General features: G+C 42.0%; 1 protein-coding gene across 1 annotated transcript in view; it reads right to left on the bottom strand.

Moving 5' to 3' along the window:
• Positions 1-1642: 1642 nt before the first annotated feature.
• The window catches only part of LOC126263226 (zinc finger protein 474-like), a 276840-nt gene continuing 257728 nt past the window's right edge, over positions 1643-20754 (bottom strand). Inside the window, exon 7 of the mRNA XM_049960310.1 lies at positions 1643-2004. Within this exon, the coding sequence (XP_049816267.1) occupies positions 1853-2004 (152 nt within the window). The 3' untranslated portion in view covers positions 1643-1852. The remainder of the gene's footprint in view (positions 2005-20754) is intronic.

Genomic DNA, 20754 nt, shown 5'->3' with positions numbered 1-20754 from the left:
CCAATCTATATCTGTACTGATGGCTCCCAAACTAATGACTTTGCTGTAAGGACATAAGACATAGCATACCTGCAGAAGTCTGGCCTATTCAAATTACCAATAGAGGAAAGTGTCATGATGATGGAGCCTGTAACTCTACTAGAAGCACTACATTTCTGCTTGTGGATGACAGCCTCTCAAGTTTGCCTACTCAGTGACTCATTATGTGCACTAACAGAACTTAAAAAAAAAATTAGGACCTGTTTGAATGAAAAGACCAGTTTATACAGGATTATAAAAGTCCTAGAATCTATGCGTTATGAAGACCATACCGTTAACTTTGTTGGGTGAAATCACTCTCTGGGATCATTGGCGATGAAGCCGTTGACTGCTTAGCTAATGAAGTTTCCATGAGTAGGACATTCTACTGGACTGCAGCCCCAATATACAGATTACCGAAATGTAATGCACAGAGGCACGACAGGAGACTGAGGATGGGAATGGGTGAAAACAACATGCAAAGGCAAGAAGTACGCAATAATTCACCTGTCCGTCCCCCACATCACGAAATCCCACACACTGTCAGTGTCTAGGCACTTCGTCTCTCTACTAGGGAGACTCAAATTTGGCGCCGGATGTTTCTGTAAACATTTTCAAAGGCTGTACATCGTACCCACACACCTTACTGCTCTTGCGAAGACTAGGCGCTTCAGTTCGGAACCGCGCGACTGCTACGGTCGCAGGTTCGAATCTGCCTTGGGCATGGATGTGTGTGATGTCCTTAGGTTAGTTAGGTTTAAGTAGTTCTGAGTTTAGGGGACTGATGACCTCAGATGTTAAGTCCCATAGTGCTTAGAGCCACTTTGTCTTGGGGAAGAGGACACACATTAGCTTTTATTCAGGTGTCTCAGACTACATGGAAATACTACGATACTTTTACGAGAACTTTTGAAGCCTGGACATCGGTTGCCAACCTGCATGACAGCTTTGTTAGCAACACAGGGTCACAGCATTTTCATCCAGTTGTATAGAATCACTGTTACCGCAGGTTAAAAAAAAAAAAAAAAAAAAAAGTTCAAATGTGTGTGAAATCTTATGGGACTTAACTGCTAAGGTCATCAGTCCCTAAGCTTACACACTACTTAACCTAAATTGTCCTAAGGACAAACACACACAGCCATGCCCGAGGGAGGGCTCGAACCTCCGCCGGGATCAGCCGCACAGTCCATGAATGCAGCGCCCCAGATCGCTCGGCTAATCCCGCGAGAATAAGCTAGCTGTGTGGTGTAAGCTAAAGGACTGTAAAATTTAAAAAAATGGTTCAAATGGCTCTGAGAACTATGTGACTCAACTGCTGTGGTTATCAGTCCCCTAGAACTTAGAACTACTTAAACCTAACTAACCTAAGGACATCACACACATCCATGCCCGAGGCAGGATTCGAACCTGCGACCGTAGCAGTCGCACGGTTCCGGACTGCGCGCCTAGAACCGCGAGACCACCGCGGCCGGCTGTAAAATTAAAGAAAAAGAAACATAATGAAGTAGTTGAAACTGAACTGTAGCCTGGGATGTGTTTAGGTAACACGCTGGTAGGTCACTATAGAGCCACGTCCCCTGTAAAGGTCAACAGTGCCACGCTATACAAAGAAATAAACAGTATACCAATTTTGTAAAAATTTTATTTGACGTTTTTTGTAAATTTAAGAAGTCCTTTTCAATTTGTCACACAGGTTATTAAATGTTAATCGTAAACACAGGTAATTGTATCGAACTAGGTTAGCACGCACAACACTCTGGAGTTAGTGGTTACAGACGGCCACGACGACACAGTCTCCAGTTTGCCAGACACTAGTGGGCACGCCACCGAGTGCTCAGCGCCGGCCCTGCCCCTTGCAGGCCCGCCGGTGCACCTCCAGCCGGTCCGGGTAGAAGGTGCGGCCGCAGCCGTGGCACGGCACCAGCTGCTGCAGGTGCGACTGCCACGCCGCCTCCACCGTCGCCTCCAGGTCGAGGCCGCCGCTCTCTGCAACCGAAAGCAGCGCCAGCCGTGTACTCACTGCTGTACCTTCCTGCCGCTCTGACAGGCCAGCGCACCGAGTGACATTGTTTTCGAAGGAGAGCCCCCACATTATTCTGTAAGCATTTCTGAAGTGATGCGGTACAGTTCTAGCGAACCGAGCCGCTGTTGTCAGTTCTCCTCGCGCCAACCAGTCAAAAGTAGTCTACCGCAGATCTACACATGCGCACTGCAGCGCGCACAGCGGCACGAACCTGAAGCAGCGAGCAGCTGGCATGGGCACGCTGTTGTTTGCAATACCGAATAGTGAATTTAGACTACTTTGTACTGTTCAAATTTCGCTGACCACGTGTTTTTATGCATTACTAATAGCGATAGGTAATTTGGCTGTGTTCTGGAAACTGTCACAAATGTCACATTACGTCATTTTATTCTCATTCACGTCGACGTCTTGTTTTGGATTTTACGTTTCAGTATATGAGTTAGGAATGGTGTGTAGTACGACAGTACACAAACACATCTATGCAAACACCCAAAGAATTCGTCATTTTTTTTGTTTTCCATCGTTCCTTAGTTGCTTCAAAATTCATAGAGATATACCTCCATGAACCCAAAAAATTGTTTAAAAGGGAGTCAAAGAATAACAAGACGCATAGAACGTGCTTGTAACTCGCTCCTAGAGATCCAAATGATGAAGTAGCCTACTTCCCTCTATGATACATCAACGATTTGGGTCTTCAAAACAAAATTTAAAAAAAAAGGCCTTTTCGAGAGCATGTGGTGAGTGCAGCTATTGCAATTCGTCGTAGTTTATAACATGCATCTGATGAATCAAAATGTTTCATATACGGTGGTATAGTCTAAAAATGTTGTGGCGGGGATCTTTCATCTCTGTCTACTGTTGTTAAGGATTCGATCGCAGATAAATACTTGTAACAAGCAAGAGTAGAAAGATGATTGCTGCCAGTTTCCTTCGCAGGAATTTAAGTTGTGCTGTTAGATTCCTGTCTGACACACGCTCTGAAATAGTTACATATTTGGAAAAAATGTTGAATCATTTGTGACCAAAAAATACACACGTTACTGTCAGTTGCTTCAAGCAAAGCAATTTCATCTTTCATTTCTTAAACGTACGGAAGTCACGAAAACGAAGATAGTCATTGCTGAGAAAGCGCGCTCTTACATGTCAATAACAACGAATACTTCACAAAAATTCTTTACTTTCACCAGAAAAATACTTTACTTTCACGAATAACGAAGTCTCACAGTGTGTTATAAACATGAAGGGCAAAAAAAAAAAAAATTTTAAACCCAGCACATGCGAACCTATGACATGTAGCACTAAGATTTACACTCTTAACCATTTGGTTACGACAGCTCACTTGCACCTGCTGCTTTGTTCTTGGTGATTCTAATCGACAGAGATGCAGACTGACTTAGTTGCCGAATGATGTGAGTATAGGCCGTAAATGCATGAAATTTGGTAAGATTTCGACTATCAGTCTTCACAAAGCTCCTTTCCATTGCTACGTAAGAGTTTTAAACGCGTTTTTGCGGGAAAAAGTATGCGAAGTCCCTAGTAATTTCAGCTAATACTCATTCAATATACATAAGCAGAGACGACCTTCGGAAATTTGATGATTTTTAATCTCAATTATGTAAAAATTACAGGTATTTTGTGAGAATATTGATCGAATTTTTTTTTAATATTCTAATCATCGCTGTAACAAAACATAAACCATATTTCTAACAAAGGAAAACAGTCTATTATGAAATCACTTTCCACACAGATGCATCCTGGTGATCCTTCAGTGAACATAATCACTAAATCCGAAACTAAAACCACTCAATAATTCTAAAATAACAAATTATAGCTGTAAACAAATCACACTGAATCGAACGAGTGGCCATACCAAAACTAACCGCCTCTGAGTTCAGTTGTCGGAAAATCGGCGGTAGGACCGATCGGTAACCGGTCTCAGAAGCTTACAGAACAGCAACCTTGGTTAATGAACCGAAAATGACGTCACTACCGAGGATAACCTAGGGCACCGATCGGTATGAACCAACGATACAGAATAGGACACCAGGTTTCGGAGCGGCTAATAGGTTCTCACCGCGTGAGCTGAGATGAAACTCTCGAGCTTTCGACAGCTGTCGTCCTGAGGCGTTCAAACTTTTGGCTGCCGGGAAACGCGAGGCGTCCGTCTTGGGGTACGTTTGTGCCACAGCCCTGCTGCTCACACGGAGAATTTCCCCTGCAGCTGTTCACATCACTCAAGGTAGTTCATGACAACTGTCGAGTGCATTGCTGGCAGTACCTCAAATGGGCTGAAGTTAACGGCGTTAACCGATTTTGGCCTTTAAACTTAAATATTTCCGAAAACTAATAACATTAATGTTCCAGTATTGGATAATGGAATGCAGTCGAATTAAATCAGGTGATGCTGAGGGAATTAGATTAGGAAATGAGACACTTAAAGTAGTAGATGAGTTTTGCTATTTGGGAATGAAAATAACTGATGATGGTCAAAGTGCGAAGGATATAAAATGTAGATTGGTAATGGCAAGAAAAGAAATTTCTTAACATTGAGTGTAGATTTAAGAGTCAAAGTCGTTTCTGAATGTATTTGTATGGAGTGTAGCCATGTATGGAAGTGAAACATGGATGATAAATAGTTTAGACAAGAAGAGAATAGAAGCTTTCGAAATGTGGTGCTACAGAAGAATGTTGAAGATTAGACGGGTAGATCACATAACTAATGAGGAGGTATTGAATAGAATTGGGGATAAGTGGAGTTTGTGGCACAACTTGACTAGAAGACGGGATCGGTTGGTAGGACATGTTCTGAGGCATCAAGAGATCACCAGTTTAGTATTGGAGGGCAGTGTGGAGGGTAAAAATCGTAGAGGGAGACCAAGATATGGATACACTAAGCAGATTCAGAAGGATGTAGGTTGCAGTAAGTACTGGGAGATGAAGAGGCTTGCACAGGATAGAGTAGCATGGAGAGCTGCATCAAACCAGTCTCAGGACTGAAGACCACAACAACAACATTTCTTTCAAAGTGTGGGTATTGACCTTTAGTAATAAAGTTTTTGGCTTTTTATTACCTTTTACTCTAAAAGATTGAATAATTCACAAAAATTATCTGTTATTTGGTAGTTGTGGATTGTTTAAGACTCTAGGGTGACTTTGATTAGTGTGAAACTTTATGGAAAACTGAAAAATAAATCTGGTATAATAATTAAATTTTAATATTAAATTGAAATTAACATACAAAAAGCCAAAAGACAAGATAATGTGATCACAAACGTGTTTTACGAAATTCTGAAGAAACACACACTGTTCTTCCTTAACACTAAGAATTGGGTGATGACATTGTGTTTTACCATTACGACCAACAATCCTGTTTATAGGTAATCCTTTGGGAATTTTGTACGCTCAGCTGTAAGAATAGTATGTGGTGCTCACTCATGATCATCTTGAAGACATCTCTTTAAGGAATTTGGCATTCTAACTACTGCTTCTCAGTATATTCTTTCCCTCATGGAGTTTGTTGTAAAGAGTCCACTACACTTGAAAAGGAATAATGTTGCACGTAATTTCAATACCAGAAGGAAAAATGACATTCATTACTCCGTATCAAAGTAGTCTTTAGGACAAAAAGAGGTGCACAATGCTGCAACATAAATTTTTGATCACTTACTCTGTGAATATAAAATGTCTGACAGACAGCAAAGTAAAAGTTTCTTCTACACAACCGCTTCTATTCCATGGAATAATTTGTATTATAGCAATGTTTAAAAGGCGATCGATAGGAATTACTAATTCACATCTGAATATCAATAAATAAAGTAAAATAAAACAAAACATACTAATTTTCAGCATCCAGCCATATTTAGAAAATAATCTGGGATGTGAATGTAAAATTACTCGTTCCACATCATTGGGATTAATCGTGGAAAATGATCTGTGAAACACAAAACTAACGAACTAACTATTAATGTTTATTTTTCCATTTAAAATTGATGTGAGACATAATTCTCTAACATCCAGGCTGTACTCCTTCGAGTCACCCTAATTTCGCCTTTATACTTGCAACATTTTCACACTGAAAACATCTATAAACTCGGCTGTATGATGCAACAAACAGAAGTGCGACCTAAGTTCAAGTTGATAAGTTAACGTGGACACTCTTTCAACGATGACTTCTTTGCACCACCACTGAATTGTTATAGACAATTCTTGCTGCATCCACTATGCTACACCGTTGGTGCATTCATTAGGACACATTTTTGCTGCAGTTCACGAATGTTTGTTGATAAAATAATCGGTCGAAAAAAGACTGTTAATTTCACTCCAGTTCTCCCAACAATTTGGAAAGTTTACCGATGTGACGAACATGAGTTGCGGGGATTCACGAGTAGTTAGTTTCTTAATAGCAAAAAATAAAAGCCGTTCATATGATGCGGGCTATAAATTGAAAGTAATAGCATATGCAGAACATTAAGACACAGGAACTGAGCGGCATTTTGGCCCTCCACCAACAGAAAAAACCATTCGCGATTGGTAGACTAATAACGAAGTAACGAAGCACTGAATGCAAAATGGCCGAAACTAGAAGATGACTTATTGAAATGGAGTCAAGGACACCGTCAAAATGGCACTGGAATTAATACAAAAATGATTCAAATACACGCTCGTAAGCTAGCGCTACAATGGAACTTTGAAGTTGGTAGGTGCTACAGGTTTATGAATTGTCATGGACTTAGGATGCGAACCAAAACGAAAAGATCTCAGAAGATGCAAGAGTGTGAAGAGAAAGTATTTCCTTTCCATCGCTTTATTATCAACATCAAAAGAAAACTACTGTGGAACCATGCCAAATAGCGAAATGGACGAAACTCTTCTGACATTTGATGTGTCGAGTAACAGAACTGTTGCCGTGAAAGGTGCTAAAACTGTAACTATAAAAACAAGTGAACATGGAAAAAAGCGCTATACTGTTGTCCTTCCTGTTCTACTGACGGTACTAAATCCAATCATCAAATTCAAGCGAAAACAATGCCAAAGCCTGAAATACCACCAGGTGTCACGTACATGACAATGGCTGGATGGACACGAGGCTCGTATGAAATTATGGATAAACAGAGTGTGGGAAAGAAGGAAAGGTGCTTCATTGAAGATGAGTTCTCTTCTTGTTCTAGATCAGTTTAGTGGTCATTTGAAAGATTCTGTGAAAGAGAAACTGAGACAGAGAAATATAAAGCTTGCTGTTATTCCTGGAGAACTTACTTCACAGTTGCAACCTCTTCATGTCTCGATAAATAAACTATTTAAAGTGTATATGAGAGAGGAACGAAACAAATGGATGATGGATGAAACGTAACACCAGTTTAAAACGACCTACAATGGAACAAGTGTGTCAGTGGGCAAAACAGTTGTGGTCTAGAGTGAGAGAAGACATTACTGTTAAATCTTTCAAGAAGTGCGGCTTAAGTAACACTCTCGATGGCAGTGAAGACCATCTTATATATGAAGCGGACAACGATGACGATGAAGAGGAGGAGGAAGAATAATAAGAAGAAGAAAGTTCAGATGACGATTTTCAGGGATTTTAAAAGTCAGTTCGGTTTTATAAACTAAGAATTTGTTTTAGTCTGGCCGACAGGTAATTTTATCGATAATGCCTAACTTACCACAGAAGGTCTACATAAATCATCTGTAAAAATGACTTCAGAAAAGTAGAAGTGTTCGACTTTCGCATGAAAGAAGCATATCGCAATGAGGGAGGAGTCAGAACGGGCGTGGTGACTTCCAACTCTCGAAGAACACGTACTGAAATGGTTTACTCAATGCAGAGGACAGGACGTGCCCGTTGCAGAACACTAAAATGGTCGCCGCAAATGACTAGCATTTTAAGAAACACATAACCTCGTTCTCAAGGTGAATGCGAAGGATGTGCGACACTTTTTGCTCAGGACGGAAAAATACATGAAACTGAGATTTTCCTATATAGTCACAGAAATTTGTGTCTGCTTTTCGTTTGAAAAAATTAAAATGAATAAAAAATAAAACTGATAAAAATAATCTGAGTTCTAGCTGCTATTTTCTGCTTCCCTTTGTCCAGAAATACGTTTGTTATCGAAACTACAGTGCCATTTTTTAACTAATACTCTTATGCAACTTTTTCCTAATTCCAACTTGATCAGCCAAACACCCCTTTTACAGAGCTCCCAATTACTCGAACTTCTTGTTAGCTCCCTTCAACTTCTTCTTGGCATTTCACCTTTCAGTTTTAGTATATTTCTCGGATTGTTTTGAAAAAAGTTTCAATGCCAATGTTATCAAATGTTATACCACTACAATGGTCTTCTCAACAGCTACTTGCTGTCAACAGAAAGTACCTGCTTCAGCATCTCGGTTGTTCCAAGAGTTAAATACGATTAAACATACAACAAAACTGCGCACCCCTCTGTGTACTATCAATTGCAGAAAACCTCGTTTCAGTATCGAAATAAATGGGGTATTGCGCCTTACCCTCTCACTTGGTTTAAGCGAGGCACCAGTGTAGAGAAGTTTCCAGAGGTGTGTTTCTGTCCGAACGTTCTCGGCGCTACTACCTCACGTATACGGGATGCAGAAAGATAACCCGACAATTTAGGTCAGAACCGGGTAGCAGACATCGAATCGAGCAAAATGTACCAAATGACGAGAGGTCGGAAATGCAGCGTTATGGGACGACTGCCAATCAGATGCGAGCCAGCTGAACTTTGACCAGAAAACGAACACGTCTGGGAGTACATAGCTGTGTGCTCTGTCCGACTGAGCTGCTGCTGCTGCTGCTGCGTTCTTCGAGGGGATGAGCCAGCTAGTTCAGCGATGCCTATTTTGTGGCGATGTTGGACGCAGAAATGTAAATAGTGTGTTTAAAATTTAATTTCTCTTTTCGTTTTCACCACTGTCTTGGTTGACACTGATCACATGTGTTTATTAGAATAAAAGTTCATTCGCGTTTTCTGTAAATTACTAAGAATTACAGTATGTGGCCTTTAGATTTAATTTTCAGTAACATTGGACATTACTGTGCCACACACATGTCGACTGTCCTACTGCAGTACTGTTTTTACAGCACAGCTTACTATCTCAACAAAATAATGACATTATAGTACTTTTAGCGTAGTTGATCAAACAGTAAAGCTTTACCCACGAAGTCTAGCGTAACCAGCCACGTACAGTAGGGGAAAGTTGCTTATATTGTACCGGCCCCTAATTCGCACTACTGCTTGTACTACCGGACATTTAGGGAGGTCAGCGTGAACTAGGTGCTTCTTGGACACATATTGTCAACTACAGTATGTGTTCTGCGTGTTGAGGAACAGATCGTCTGAAGACTGCGTTGATTTTGTAGTAGTCTTTTTTGTAATTCTTTGTGCACATGGTCAAGAGAATTACTGTTAGAAGGTAAACGGCGACTTGATGTCTTATTTATGGGCGCATATTAATGAAATAACGATATTTTTGAAAGTTAGGAATCTTTATTCGTTGCCGTTCCTTTGTAGAAAAGTGACAAAGAGAAAATTACGAGGTTGTCCGTAATGTACCGCTACAAGTTTCCGATATTGCACCGGTAGGTTTTAAGAACCTTGCTCGTAAAGAGAGCTTTAAAAATGCGTTTAGTATTATGAGGGCAACGGCAATGTTTAGAGACGACGTGGTGAATTTTCTAATGCGTTCTTTACCCTGAGTTAGGGCGACCAGACGTCCCGTATCTTACGGGATCCTCCCTTATTTAGCTCAAGTGTACCGTTGTCCCGACAAAACAACTACGATTGCTACATTGTCCCGTTTTTTATTAATCGTCGAGTATGTTTTGAAGTAGCGTGTTTTTAAACAACGCGTAGCGTAACCAAATGGGGAACAAATGTGGTAGTAACCAAAGAATGAAGTGAATGGTCTGATTAAATTAAACTGAATGAGACGTTCTTTGGTTGGTGTCATAGAGTAGCAATATTTGGCCGGCCGCGGTGGCCGTGTGGTTCTGGCGCTGCAGTCCGGAACCGCGGAACTGCTACGGTCGCAGGTTCGAATCCTGCCTCGGGCATGGATGTGTGTGATGTCCTTAGGTTAGTTAGGTTTAAGTAGTTCTAAGTTCTAGGGGACTTATGACCTAAGATGTTGAGTCCCATAGTGCCCCGAGCCATTTGAACCATTTTTGAGCAATATTTGTACTCTATGGTTGGTACTACGTAATGCTTGCGGATGGCAGCGTTTCCATGGTGTGCAGAAGTCGGTAATGGCGCGATGCATCACGGGAAATCCAGACGACCAATCCCTATTTCGTTCTTCATTTGTTTCGATGCCGACACCGCACACTATACCACGAGTAGTTTATCACTTTGTGTTTCTTTTTGCTTCGTCTGTTGCCTCAGGTCACAGCATTTAGAAGTGTGATTCAACTGATTTTAGACGGCTACAGTCGCAGATTACGTTGCCTGGTGTAATATACTGCAAACTTATTAAGTTATTATTTAATTAATCATTCCGTATTATAATACGGCAGAAAAGCATTTTGAGAAATGGAGTTCAAATAAACTGCATTTAGCTGCAATAGGATATGTAAGCCGGCCGGTGTGGCCGTGTGGTTTTAGGCGCACCAGTCTGGAAGCGCGTGACCGCTACGGTCGAAGGTTCGAATCCTGCCACGGGCATGGATGTGTGTGATGTCCTTAAGACAGCAACTAAGAGACATCCACAAAATAAAAACAAAAATGCAAACAGGAATGTAAAAATGTTTGGTCACAGTGCAAGTGTTTTCCAACGAAGTTGAAAGCGAAATGCCGACCGAGGTGGCCGAGCGATTCTAGGCGCTACAGTCTGGAACCGCGCGACCGCTACGGTCGCAGGTTCGAATCCTGCCTCGGGCATGGATGTTTGTGATGTCCTTAGGTTAGTTCGGTTTAAATGGTTCTAAGTTCTAGGGGACTGATGACCTTAGAAGTTAAGTCCCATAGTGCTCAGAAGCATTTGAACCATTTTTTGAAAGCGAAATGATAGAGCGTATTCTAATATTTCAAGACATGATCTTGAGTTTAACCACGTCGGACGTACGAAAACATACGACTGACAATGCTAAACGAAACAGATTACACTTCCTTGTCCCTACTTGAACGCAAGTGTAGTACCAAAGTTCCTCCTGCTTTCACTGATGTGGAAGATACAGCGTGTACGATATGGCTGTCGTTGCCCGAGTGTCGCATTAGCATGAGCGGGCCGGCCGGCCAGGGGTGAAGGACCGGCGCGACATCGACCGCCGCCGCCGGCGTGGGACCAGCCGGTGCCTGGACGGCCCCCGCCCTGTAGTCCTCCACCAGCAGGCAGGGGGACGCGCCGGCCACACTCCAGCGCCCTGCTACCGCACCCTCCCGGCTGTAGCGTCTCCAGCACGTACACCATTCCGTACGTCACATCCGCTCTGTGTCTCGATTCAAGACTTGCTTGCAGGTAGAACTTCAAAGCCGCTCTCTTGACGGAGCAAAATCGACAGATGTAAAGTGCTCCAAGGAAGGGTGACAGGACCCTCACTGTTCGCAATATATACAAATGATCTGTTGTATTAAGTCGAAAGCTCCATGAGGCTGTATGCCGATGATGCAACTGTCTGTAAGAAAGTAGCAATGCCACAAGAGACTATTCATTTGCAGAATGACCTCCACAGGACTGATAAATGATGCAGGCTCTGGCAGGTGACCCTGAACGTAAATAAATGTACACTACTGGCCATTAAAATTGCTACACCAAGAAGACATGCAGATTCATTGGACAAATATATTGTACTAGAACTGACATCTGACTACATTTTCACGCAATTTGGGTGCATAGATCCTGAGAAATCAGTACCCAGAACAACCACCTCTGGCCGTAATAACGGCCTTGATACGCCTGGACATTGAGTCAAACAGAGCTTGGATGCCGTGTACAGGTACAGCTGCCCATGCAGCTTCAACACGGTACCAGTAGTGACTGGCGTATTGTGACGAGCCAGCTGCTCAGCCACCATTGACCAGACGTTTTCAATTGGTGAGAGATCTGGAGAATGTGCTGGCCAGGGCAGCAGTCGAACATTTTCTATATCCAGAAAGGCCCGTACAGGAACTGCAAGATGCGGTCGTGCATTATCCTGCTGAAATGTAGGTTTTAGCAGAGGTCGAATGAAGAGTAGAGCCACAGGTCGTAGCACATCTGAAATGTAACGCCCACTGTTCCAAGTGAGGTCAATGCGAACAAGAGGTGACCGAGACGTGTAACCAATGGCACCCCATACCATCACGCCGGGTGATACGCCAAATGGTTCTGAGCACTATGGGACTTAACATCTGAGGTCATCAGTCACCTAGAACTTAGAACTACTTAAACCTAACTAACCTAAGGACATCACACACATCCATGCACGAGGCAGGATTCGAACCTGCGACCGTAGCGGCTGCGCGGTTCCAGACTGACGCGCCTAGAACCGCTCGGCCACACCAGCCGGCGTGATACGCCAGTATAGCGATGACGAATACACGCTTCCAATGTGCGTTCACCGCCATCATGATGCTGTAAACAGAACCTGAATTCATCCGAAAAAATGACGTTTTGCCATTCGTGCACCCAGGTCCGTCGTTGAGTACACCACCGCAGGCGCTCCTGTCTGTGATGCAGCGTCAAGGGTAACTGCAGCCATGGTCTCCGAGCTGATAGTTCCTGCTGCTGCAAACGTCGTCGAACTGTTCGTGCGGATGGTTGTTGTCTTACAAAACGTCCCCATCTGTTGACTAAGGGATCGAGACGTGGGTGCACGATCCGTTACAGCCATGCGGATAAGATGCCTGTCATCTCGAGTGCTAGTGATACGAGGCCGTTGGGATCCAGCACGGCGTTCCGTATTACCCTCCTGAACCCACCGATTCTATATTCTGCTAACAGTCATTGGATCTCGACCAACGCGAGCAGCAATGTCGCGATACGATAAACCGTAATTGTAATAGGCTACAATCCGACCTTTATCAAAGTCGGAAACGTGATGGTACGCATTTCTCCTCCTTACACGAGGCATTACAACAACTTTTTACCACTCAACGCCGGTCAACTGCTGTTTGTGTATGAGAAATCGGTTGTAAACTTTCCTCATGTCAGCACGTTGTAGGTGTCGCCACCGACGCCAACCTTGTGTGAATGCTCTGAAAAGCTAATCATTTGCATATCACAGCATCTTCTTCCTGTCGGTTAAATTTCGCTTCTGTAGCACGTCATCTTCGTGGTGTAGCAATTTGAATGGCCAGTAGTGTAACATACGAGGTCTGTTCAAAAAATCCCGGAACATTCGTAATTTCCTGTCAGAGTTGTCTAGGAGCGAAATGCGGTTGGCATCCCTGCAAAAGCCTGTTTCTAACGTGTAACTGCCTGAAGTTTCATTGTTGTATGTCTGCTAGTTATTGTTCAGTGCTGTACTGAGCAGAACGTTGTGTCGCACCGTTTGCAAATTTCGGGATGGCAGAGTTAGAGGAGCAGCGCGTGTGCAATAAATTTTAAGTGACACTCAAGAAAACCTTTACGGAGGAACACCAAATGATGCAGGAAGCTTACACTGATGACTGCTTAAGTGGTACTCGGCGTTACGAATGGTTCACACGGTTTAAAAATGGCCGGAGGAAGTTAAAGAGCGCCGTCGGTTAAGACGCCCTTCGACGTCTACCGACGATGCTCACGGCGAAATTGTGCGTGCACATCGAAGACTGACTGTTCGAGAGTTTGCAGAAGAATGTAATATGTCGGTTGGATCATGCCATGAAATCCTGATACAGCATCTTAGAATGCATCGTGCTGGCGCCAAGTTCGTCACACAGGTCATGAGTCAAGACCAGAAAGAGATTCGCCTCATAATCGGTGAAGAGTTTTTGGTTCGCGCAAATGAGAACGAGATGTTCCTGAAGAGAATCATAACCTGTGATAAGACGTGGGACTAGGGTTATGATGTTGAGGACAAGGTTCAGTCTCCACAATTGGTCAGGAAATATTCTCCAAGACCAAAAAAAGCTCGTCAGCTGAGGTCAAACGTCAAAGCCATGCTGACAATTTTCTTTGACTTTGAAGGATTAGTTCATCACAAATTCATTCCACAGAGACAAATTGTTAATCGATGGTACTAACGGGACGTGTTGCGACGCCTGCGAGAACACGTGAGAAGGGATCGGCCTGAAATGTGGCGAGACAATTCATGGCTCTTGCATCACGGTAACGCACCCACACATGCATCCCTGTCAGTGCGTGACTATTGCATAATAAACGAGATCACTGTGCTGCCTCATCCTTCTTACTTTCCACAGCTGCCTCCTGCGAACTTTTTTTATTTCCAAAGTTGAAAATCGCGTTGAAAGGACGAAGATTTGCATGATGGACGTGATAAAAGGAAATTCGCAGACGGCGTTTCGGGTGATCCAGCAAGAGGCGTACCAAGACTGCTTCCGGGAGTGGAAACGGCATTGGGAGAGGTGTATCAACTGTGGAGAAGAATCTTTCGAAGGAGAGACCATGTACGAGTACAGTAAGTGAAAGGTAAGCGTGAAAAATTTTTGTGGACAAAACCTCAGAATTTTTTGAACAGATCTCGTACTGCGCATACATAGGAAAAGAAATCCAGTACCATACAACTATATTGCTGATGAGAAACTGCTGGAAACAGTATCTACCGTAAGATGTCTAGGAGCAACTTTCCAGAGCGGCCTTACGTGGAATGGACACGCAAAAAAAAAAAAAAGGGTGAAAAGCAGACGCTAGACTGAGATTCACAGAAAGAATCTTAAGGAAATGTAACTCATCCACGAAAGAAGTGACTTATAAGACGCTTCCTCGACCGATTCCTGAGTATTGTTCATCTGTCTGGAATCTGTACCAAGAAGGACTGATAGGAGAGATAGGGAAGATACAAAGAAGAGCGGCACGTTTCGTCACTGGATCGTATAGTCGGCGCGAGAGCGTTACAGAGATGCCCAACTAACTCCAGTGGCAGGAGCTACAAGAGACGCGATGTGTGTTAGGGAGAGGTTCTTGTAGATGAGCTTCTTGTTTGTTTAGAAGATTTAGAAACTGAGGGTGGAGTAGATGTACTATGCCTGTCTGAACATCATATAGCCACAGGTATGGTAATGGTAAATGTATATAGATATAAGCTTTCGGCACATGTGAGTAGAGACACTGTGGAGAGAGGAGGAGGTGCCATATATGTTAAAATCAGTCACAGCGTGAAAAATTTGGAAACTAAAAAATTTAGCGTAGAGCAACATACAGAAGCATATGCATGGGAGCTTAAACTAAATAATGGCACTTTTATAACTGTAGCCGTGTATAGGTCCCCATTGGGAAATTTTCAACTATTTTTGAAAAACTTGGATTCTTTGTTGTCGCTACCTGTCAGACAAAGGAAAGCAAATTATTGTTTGTGGGTATTTCAACATAGATTTTCTGAAAGGGTCCGATAGAAAGCCTTACCTTGAAGTATTACTTGGTTCTTTCAATTTGACATCAGTTATTGATTTTCCTGATAACGTTTTCATAGACCAAGATAATTTAATCAAATAAAAGCTTTTCCTATTAAGAATGGTCTGTCTGGTCATGATGCACAGCTAGTTACAGTATATGATATAGCACCATACAGTAATGTGAAACAGTCCTCCAAAATAGTGCGTTCCATTAACGATTTAAGTATTCAAAATTTTAGGGGAAGGTTGCAACAGTTAGACTGGGATGAGGTCTACAGGGAACATGGTGCTAATTTAAAATTTAATCTATTTCGTGATACTTTTGTGAGTATATTTGAAAACAGTTTCCCTAAGAAAACAGTGAAATGTAAAAAGCCATGGCTTACTAAAGGGATAAAAATATCTTGTAAACAGAAAAGGGAAATATATCTTATAGCTAGGAGGAGTAATGCTCCAGAAACAGTGAAACATTATAAGAAAAGTTATTAAAAAGTCCACAAGTATGTGCATTATGTCTGAGATAAGAACATCTGATAGTAAAATTAAAACAATTTGGAATATTGTGAAAAGGGAAATAGGGCAACTGAGAGCACAGGAAGACTGTATTTCTTTCAAACACAATGAAAAGTTTGTTAACAAGAAGTCAGAAGTAGAAAACATTTTTAATAATCATTTTTGAAGTGTTGTAGAGAAAATAGGATCCAGTTATTCATTAGAAAATGCAAGGCAGTATATGGAAGACGCAGTGCCTATGCAATTTGATAAGACTGAAATTCAAGCCACCTCTCCTACAGAAATTAGGAATACAATAAATTCACTCAAAAGTGAAAGTTCACATGGAACTAATGGCATTTCCAATAGAGTACTGAAAGCTTGTTCCAAACAAATAAGTAAGATTTTCATCCCACATATGTAGTAGCTCACTTAAACAGGGCATTTTTCCAGACAAACTGAAGCTATTGTTAAACCATTGCATAAAAAAGGGGATAGATCTGATGCAAACAACTACCACCCAATCTCACTTCTGATAACTTTATCCAAAATTCTTGAAAAAATAATGAATTCAAGAGTAGCATCACATATTTGTAAAAATGAAGTTCTAACAAAATGTCAGTTTGGTTTTCAGAAAGGCTTTTCAACAATAAATGCTATATATGCTTTCACTGATCAAATATTAAATGCATTGAATAACTGAACATCACCCATTGGGATATTTTGTGATCTCTCAAAGGCTTTTGATTGTGTGAATCATGAAATTCTTCTAGATAAGCTTTAGTATTGTGGTATGAGTGGACAGTGCACAATTGGTTTAACTCATACTTAACTGGAAGAATGCAGAAGGTTGAAATTAACAGTACAGAGTCTGCAAAAACCAGCAGAGACCTCTAACTGCGGAGGTATCAAGAATGGTGTCCCACAAGGTTCAGTCTTGGGTCCCTTATTGTTCTTGATATATATTAATGACTTGCACCTCTATATTCATAAAGATGCAAAGGTAGCTTTTTTGCTGATGATACAGGTATAGTAATCACACACAAGAAGCAAGAAACAGCTGCGTCTTTCAGACAATTATTTAGTAGTTCTCTGCAAATGGACTCTCATTAAATTTTGAGAAAACACAGTTTATACAATTCTGTACAGTAAATGGCATAACACCATTGATAAATATATACTATGAACAGAAGTCTATTGCTAAGGCAGAATACTCAAAATTTCTGGGTGTGTGCATTGATGAGAAATTGAATTGGAAGAAACACATCAATGATCTGCTGAAACGGTTAGATTCAGCTACTTATACTGTTAGGTTTATTACAAATTTTGGTGATAAACATATCAGTAAATTAGCCTACTATGCCTATTTTCATTCATTGCTCTCATATGGCGTCATATTTTGGGGCAATTCATTGCACAAAAGCATGTAATCAGAATAACAGCTGGAGCCCACCCAGGATAACCCTGCAGACATTTATTTAAGGAACTCTGGATATTCACAGTACCTTCGCAATACATGTATTCACTTATAAAATTTGCCATTAATAACCCATCCCAATTCAAAAATAACAGCGAAGTGCATAGCTAGAACACTAGAAGAAAGGATGATATTCCCTATTCTGGATTAAATCTCATTTTGGAACAGAAAGAGGGGAATTACGCCGCCACAAAAATCTTTGGTCATTTGCCAAATAGTATTAAAAGTCTGACAGGTAGCCAACCAACATTTAAAAGCAAATTAAAAGAATTTCTGAATGACAACTCCTTCTTCTCAATAGATATGAAGTAGTAACTATAAAAAATAATTAATTAATTAATTATTTTGTGTAAAGAAAACTTATGTTAAAGTGGCACGTTCCACATCATTACGAAATGTCGTATTCATGATCTATGTAAAGGATAAATGTATGTATGTATGTATGTATCCTTGCTTCATTCCAGGTTTTCTCTCGTCCACATTCTTCGCACACAAGTGTACTGCAGAACTGTACTGTTGGTGGTAATGGACGTCTAGAGGACGAACTGGATAAACTCTCCATACTGATCTCATCAACACAGCCCCTTCTGCTTTCGCCACAATCCTAGTGGTGTTCTGTTTCATTCTACTTAAGATGCTTACGAGCCATATTATTTGTAGGTATTGATAATCAGCTGTTATTGGCTGCTGGCGTCTGCTAAGAGACAGACCTTCAACGTTTGCTGTCTGGTCACAGTGGCTGAATGTTCGAACGACGTTCCTGTGTGGACGTCAGCTCTGCAGCCAACTAACAACCCTTCTTGGTGTAAAGCGACAGTGTCCCACTTGTTGACGGACTGAACAGTGCACACGAGGCACATAATCCAGTTCATAACTGAAGACACAGTGCGCGCTACTAAATCACACCTGAAAATACAGGTTTGCTTTCATGTGAATTGCAGTGGAGGAGTTTATGAGCATGCAGTTTATGATATAAACCCTATGCAGATCATGAGAGTGGAGCTAAATTTTATTAAGCTGAAATGATATGAATGGCACAAATGGAGGCGAACTGAAGAGTGAGATACGCTATCTGATCGAAAGTATCCAGGCAGCCCTATTTAATGCGGAATCGACCACTGGCTGTGACGAGAAGCGGACCTTCCAGTATAGAAGGAAGCTGAGGGTAGTGCATCATCGGTAGAGAAGTCGCAACAGGAGCATTGGTTGGTCAGGAGAGCTCAGTGATTTTGAATATGGACTAGTCATTGGAAATCATCTGAGGAGCAAATCAATCACAGACATGTCAAACCCTTGTAAGCTGCCCAGTCGACTGCGGTGACGTAATTGTGAAGTGGAAATGCGAAGGAAGAACCGGAGCTACATGAAGACCGGGCAGAGCTTATGTACTCACAGACATGAACCGTAGATCGCTGCACAGTGTGGCTGTAAAATATCGCGTAAAATCAGTGGAAAGAATCACTCGTGTGTTCCAAAGTGCTATCATCAATGCAGTTAGCACAGTGAATGTGTTAAGCGCCACTGGACACTGGATGAATGGGAATGAGTGATCTGGAGTGATGGATCACGATATACCCAGTGGTAATCCGCTGAAATGCCAGCATGTGTGCAGCAGTCGTTCCATACCAGAACGAAAGTGTGCACAACCTGTGATCGACAATTGTCTTGTTACTAGTCAGAATCCACACAACTAGTGTTTGCACTTGTGTTGTTATTTAGTGTGTGCTACCACAGGTATTGTACCAAGTGTTGGTGTGGGAACTTTTCAAAATACGATATCTCGTAAACGATTCGCACTTAAACGCTGCAACAAACACCACTGGCAATCCAATTACCCTACCTTCAGTTTGTTCCCTCCAAAAATTGTATGTTTGCATAAAAAACGCACTTTTTAAGTCTTACTGCAATCTTTTTATTGGCTAACAGTATGAACCCCTGACTACCAATCCACTCTCTGAAATTTCTACAATATCTGCGGTGCAAGTTTCAGGTGATTCACCCTGTATACAGTATGTTGCATCTACCCATAAAAATTTGGAAGTTTTAGGCTCCGTAACTGAACCTGATAAAAATCTGATTTAAACTGATTTATACACAGTTGGCCGGCCGGTGTGGCCGTGCGGTTTGCGGTTCTAGGCGCTTCAGTCTGGAACCGCGTGACCGCTACGGTCGTAGGTTCGAATCCTGCCTCGGGCATGGCTGTGTGTGATGTCCTTAGGTTAGTTAGGTTTAAGTAGTTCTAAGTTCTAGGGGACTGATGACCACAGATGTTAAGTCCCATAGTGCTCAGAGCCATTTTTTTGTACACAGTTGGTTTAAATGTATCACAAATAATGTTCTGTTTTAAAAAATTATCACTCATTACTGTAACTCTACAGAACGAGTAACGTCTCTTATGCTCACATGTTGTTGTTGTTGTGGTCTTCAGTCCAGAGACTAGTTTGATGAAGCTCTCCATGCTACTCTATGCTGTGCAAGCTTCTTAACGCCAGTTTTCTTTCTCCTGATAACAACATCTTCCTGAGTAGGTCCCGCCCAGAGATCCGAATGGGGGACTATTTTACCTCTGGAATATTTTACCCAAGAGGACGCCATCATTGTTTAACCATACAGTAAAGCTGCATGCCCTCGGGAAAAAATAGAGCTGTAGTTTCCTCTTGCTTTCAGCAGTTCGCAGTACCAGCACAGCAAGGCCGTTTTGGTTAGTGTTACAAGGCCAGATCAGTCAATTACCCAGACTGTTGCCCCTGCAACTACTGAAAAGGCTGCTGCCCCTCTTCAGGAACCACACGTTTGTCTGCCCTCTCAAGAGATACCCTGCCATTGTGGTTGCACCTATGGTACGGCTATCTGTATCGCTGAGGCACGCAAGCCTCCCCACCAACGGCAAGGTCCATGGTTGATGGGGGGTATCTATATAAATATTCCCCTCACTTATTGTTTGGGGTCCAGATATTCCTTCTACATTTATAGATATGATGTTCAAAGTTGGACTTGAAAAATACCTTTTGGATAAACACTGATGATCACTAGAACTGTTCTGAGGACTGTGGTTTCACTAGAATAATTGTTACCTCACTGCCCAATCGAAGATTCTAGTTGAATTTCAAGGAAGACAAAGACATTAGAGAAACCAAAGAAATAGTCTACTCCACAGGAGTGTTTTATCACAGATGGTGAATGACCTCGCTTTGACAGTACAGAAAGATGAAATGAAATGAGTGTGTGACTACGGCCACCTGTCGGGTAGACCGATTGTCCGG

Source organism: Schistocerca nitens, chromosome 6 (assembly GCF_023898315.1).
Source record: "Schistocerca nitens isolate TAMUIC-IGC-003100 chromosome 6, iqSchNite1.1, whole genome shotgun sequence".
Taxonomy (NCBI): domain Eukaryota; kingdom Metazoa; phylum Arthropoda; class Insecta; order Orthoptera; family Acrididae; genus Schistocerca; species Schistocerca nitens.
Note: the sequence above shows the minus strand (reverse complement) of the source record. Positions and strands in the feature narration are given on the sequence as shown.